The 3899-nt window shown below is 41.9% G+C and overlaps 1 protein-coding gene across 1 annotated transcript in view; it reads right to left on the bottom strand.

Moving 5' to 3' along the window:
* LOC101847390 (echinoderm microtubule-associated protein-like CG42247) overlaps window positions 1-3899 on the bottom strand; it is a gene marked incomplete in the record, with an annotated part of 114328 nt that overhangs the window by 30023 nt on the left and 80406 nt on the right. The window contains 2 exon segments of the mRNA XM_035973192.1: window positions 1444-1626; window positions 2429-2665. Of these exon segments, the coding sequence (XP_035829085.1) occupies window positions 1444-1626; window positions 2429-2665 (420 nt within the window).

Here is a 3899-nt window from a genome sequence, read left to right as displayed (position 1 = left end):
TTATGATGATGATTATTATTATTATGATTATTATTATTATGGGGGTTCTAGGCTCAGCTTGGCTAGACATTGTGTCCTAGGGAAAAGCACTGTACATATACATTTTGTTTTCCAATAAGATGGACGTTACATTAAGAGGCCTCGCCTCCAGAATAAAAATGCTCTACTAGTAAACAAGAAGCAAAAGGATCTCCCCGCCTTAACTACAGACAGATCTGCCTGGTCGTTAGTGATCACCTCATGAGTCCCAAGACGTGGGAAGTAAGGCTCTTACGTAACTTCACAGTGCTGCAAAGGGCGTTACACCTTACACAATTTGGCACATTTTCCCACTCGGGACGGCACAGCACATGTCGTTATGCAGAACTCATGAGATTTCTAAGTAGGTTGTTTGTCCATCATTGTCTGATTTCCCTTGGGCTGTTCAGAGGAAATGTTCTAAATATACGAGTCAGTCTAACGTTGGGCCTGAACAAACGACGTCTGCGGTGGGACCATTAGACGCTTCGTTGTCTCCCGCAGAACACCTGAGTTCGATTCCCAAGTAGGGGAGAATTTTCATCGAGTATCTCAGTCTTTCTGCTGGGGTGTTGTAGCTCTTTCTGTCACGGTTGGCCCTGACAGGCAGGGTCGAAGCCCGCCTCCTAAATTAGATACATTGTGTTGGTAGGGGCGTAAAACACACCTACTTTAATTTAAAACAGAAAGTTGGGATTGCGTACTGAAAGACGTAAGTGGCACACTGTGGTGAAATCAGGCTCTCGTCAAAATAATGAAATCCAAGGAACGGACATTTTCCCGTTCGTGTGGAATTTTTCATCATTTTTTTGCTCAACTCCTCGCATATCTATTTAAAAACATATTTCTGTGTGAACTGTATGGAAATTTGCATTTTTCAAAGACTCTCAAGCTTTGAGAGTCACCAAATGTTGGCGGCCATTCTCGTGTTTGTTTTACTTCTGAAACTAGGCGACACCCCTACCTCCTTTAATCTCAAATATCCCGATTTCTATTTGACATAGGCGGCTATTTTTTTCATCTGAAGTAAAAAAAAAGGAACAAGCTTTAAGATGATATCATTATCTCTACATGATCAAAAATTGACGAGCGTCTGATTCTACCGCATCGAGACACATATCATAATAAATACACATTCCTGAGACAGTAAGACTGGGGGCGTCACCTTCGAATAAAGGGCTTCACCTACGACTGCAGAGTTCCTTCTACGACCGAAGGTGTCACCTACGACTAAGGGCTTCACCTACGACTGAGGGTGTCACCCACGACTAAGGGCTTCACCTACGACGGCAGAGCTTCTTCTACGACTGGGGGCTTCTTCTAAGACTAAGGGTATCACCTACGACTGAGGGTGTCATCTACAATTGGGAGTATTGTCGCCCACGACTGGGGGTGTAACTGCCTAAAACTCGTTAAGTCACCTACCTGCAGCTTGTTTGTGCTGGAGCAGACGTAGTACTTCCCGTTCTCAAACTCCGTGATGGATTTGATCTCACGACCCTCCGGCCACGAGAAGATATGCTTCACACCAGTGGACGTCTCCACGATAGAGCTCAGGTTCACCAGCAGCTTCTCCAGGTTCAGGTACAGCTTGCTGTTCACAAGGATCTGGACAGAACAATAGCTGCACTTACAGGTAATTTTCAGGTTTATTATTTAGTTATAGGTGAGATATGAACATTGGCGCCATAATGTTTTTTTCTTTTTCTTCTTCTTCTTCTTCTTCTTCTTCTTCTTCTTCTTCTTCTTCTTCTTCTTCAGCTCTCCTCCATATCTAACAACCAAGAATTAATTTATTCGACCACCTCTCAAGAATTCTACCAGACCAACAAGCACTGCAAGCCCGCACTACTAAATTCTACCCTGGCTGGAGAAATAGAGGGAGACCAAGACGTCGCTGGGTCGACTCTGTAAAGCACACCCCCAGAGCCCACGAAATGACTCTCTTCCATGCCACTCGACTTCCAGTTGACAGACAATTGTGTCTCCCTGCAACATCCACCGGTACCAGCAAAAGTAAATAGTAAAAAGTAGGAGTAAGGTTTAGTAAAAATTACAACTTTTCGTTTCGTATCCTTATTTAATATTCGCTCAAGTTCTAAGGTTGGCGTAGACAACGCTGTGTTAAAACAAAACAAAATAAAACAAAAACAAAACAAAACAAACAACAACAACAGCAACAATAATAATAACAACAACAATAACAACAACAACAACAACAACAAAAACAACAACGACAACAAAACCAAACAGCAACAACATAAAACAATACAAAAGACGACATGTGTATTTCAACTGCCATACGCCATTTTGAAAAAAAAGTGACAAAGTGTTACACTGAGCAGTTGATTTGTGTTTTAACAGTGACGATAGTATGTAGTCTGTGTATTCAGTTATTCAGTCCACTGACCTGCCTGGCCTTAAAGTGCACATCCCCGTTCCTGAAGAAGTAGACACGCCTTCCTTTGGAGCCCACGGATTCCCCCGGGGGTGGCATCGGCCTGGGTTGCTCGTTGGTGACGTCACGGATCCTGGACTCCTCGTACCGGCCCATGTCGTCCACCTGACGCCGGAAGTTGATGGGCGGCTCCATGATGTCTGACTCGGAAGTGATGTCATCATCGCTGATGCCATGAGGGGGAAGGTTCTGTTGCCATGGGGATAAAGAGGTTTACGGAGTTCAATATAAAATTTAAAAAATTACCCTGGACAGCAAAGTAAACTTAGTCTAGTTCGTTTTAATGTTTCTCTGTGTTTAAGGGAATAAGGGTATGATCGTAACAAAAAAGGAGCTTGGCATCAACATAGTCCCTTTGCTTTTTCAGATAAAACGATTTCGTATGACAATTACGATGATATCATTTTTCAAAATGTATCTTATGTAGCATAAGTATAGTTACTTAGCTGAATCTGGAAAGAGTCTGTGTAAACGAAGTGATATGTTACTCGTACGGTCTAACTCATGATGCAATAGTAAAGCTTTTCGCCATGTCATGTGAAAGATACGCCTTCGCTTCCCATGAGGGGAATATTTTGTTTTCTAGAAACGCCATCATCTTTATGGTGATGCTGCATCCTACTCGGCGTGAGTCAGCTTTGACAGTAACAGTCAAAATAACCGACCACTTAAAGGATTTAAATTTACTTATATTTTCTGTAAAAGTTTTACTGCACTTGCAACACAATAAAAACATTAGATGAGAAAACGACAATATATGTTTGAAAGGAAAGAAGAAGCAAAACACACCCGAACACCCGCCAACCACCGACTGATCTTGTATGCGTTGAAACGGGTGTGAAACATATTTAAACAATCAATCACAGGATCGAACGACAAATGTGAAGAGCAGAAATCCACAAACAGAGACTTAAGCTGGTTGCTAATAATGAAAAGTTGAACTGCTGAGCTTTATAAAATTGATCATGCAACGAATTTCCTTTTCGAATCTTATTGCGGAAATGCTTTCTGCTCACGAAACATTGCACAATCATCCCCATCCATCTCCCCTCGAAAAAAGAAAACGAACAAATAAACAATTAACAAAACGAAATACCCCCCCCCCCCCAAACGAACTTCATTCAACAACAGCTATATATTTCTTGCACTTGCAAAACAATGTTCATAACAGGAGACGCCAAGGATATACATCAGAGGAAGCTCAGGTTTTCAATTAATTTTATGTTCAGTGTGAGGATGATAAACAGAGGGTTGTCAAGGGCTACAGTCAACTATGCGTGTACTTAGTTCCAGAAGAAGAAAAGACAGAACTTAATGAAAACAGTGTTTGTGTTTTATCCTTGCTTCAAAGTCCTGTCTTACATTTCTTTTTTTTTTGGTGGGGGGATAAAGGAGGGCATTGTGTGTGTGTGTGTGTGTGTGT

This window comes from Aplysia californica, unplaced genomic scaffold (assembly GCF_000002075.1).
Source record: "Aplysia californica isolate F4 #8 unplaced genomic scaffold, AplCal3.0 scaffold01054, whole genome shotgun sequence".
Taxonomy (NCBI): domain Eukaryota; kingdom Metazoa; phylum Mollusca; class Gastropoda; order Aplysiida; family Aplysiidae; genus Aplysia; species Aplysia californica.
This window is presented reverse-complemented; position numbering and strand designations above follow the sequence as displayed.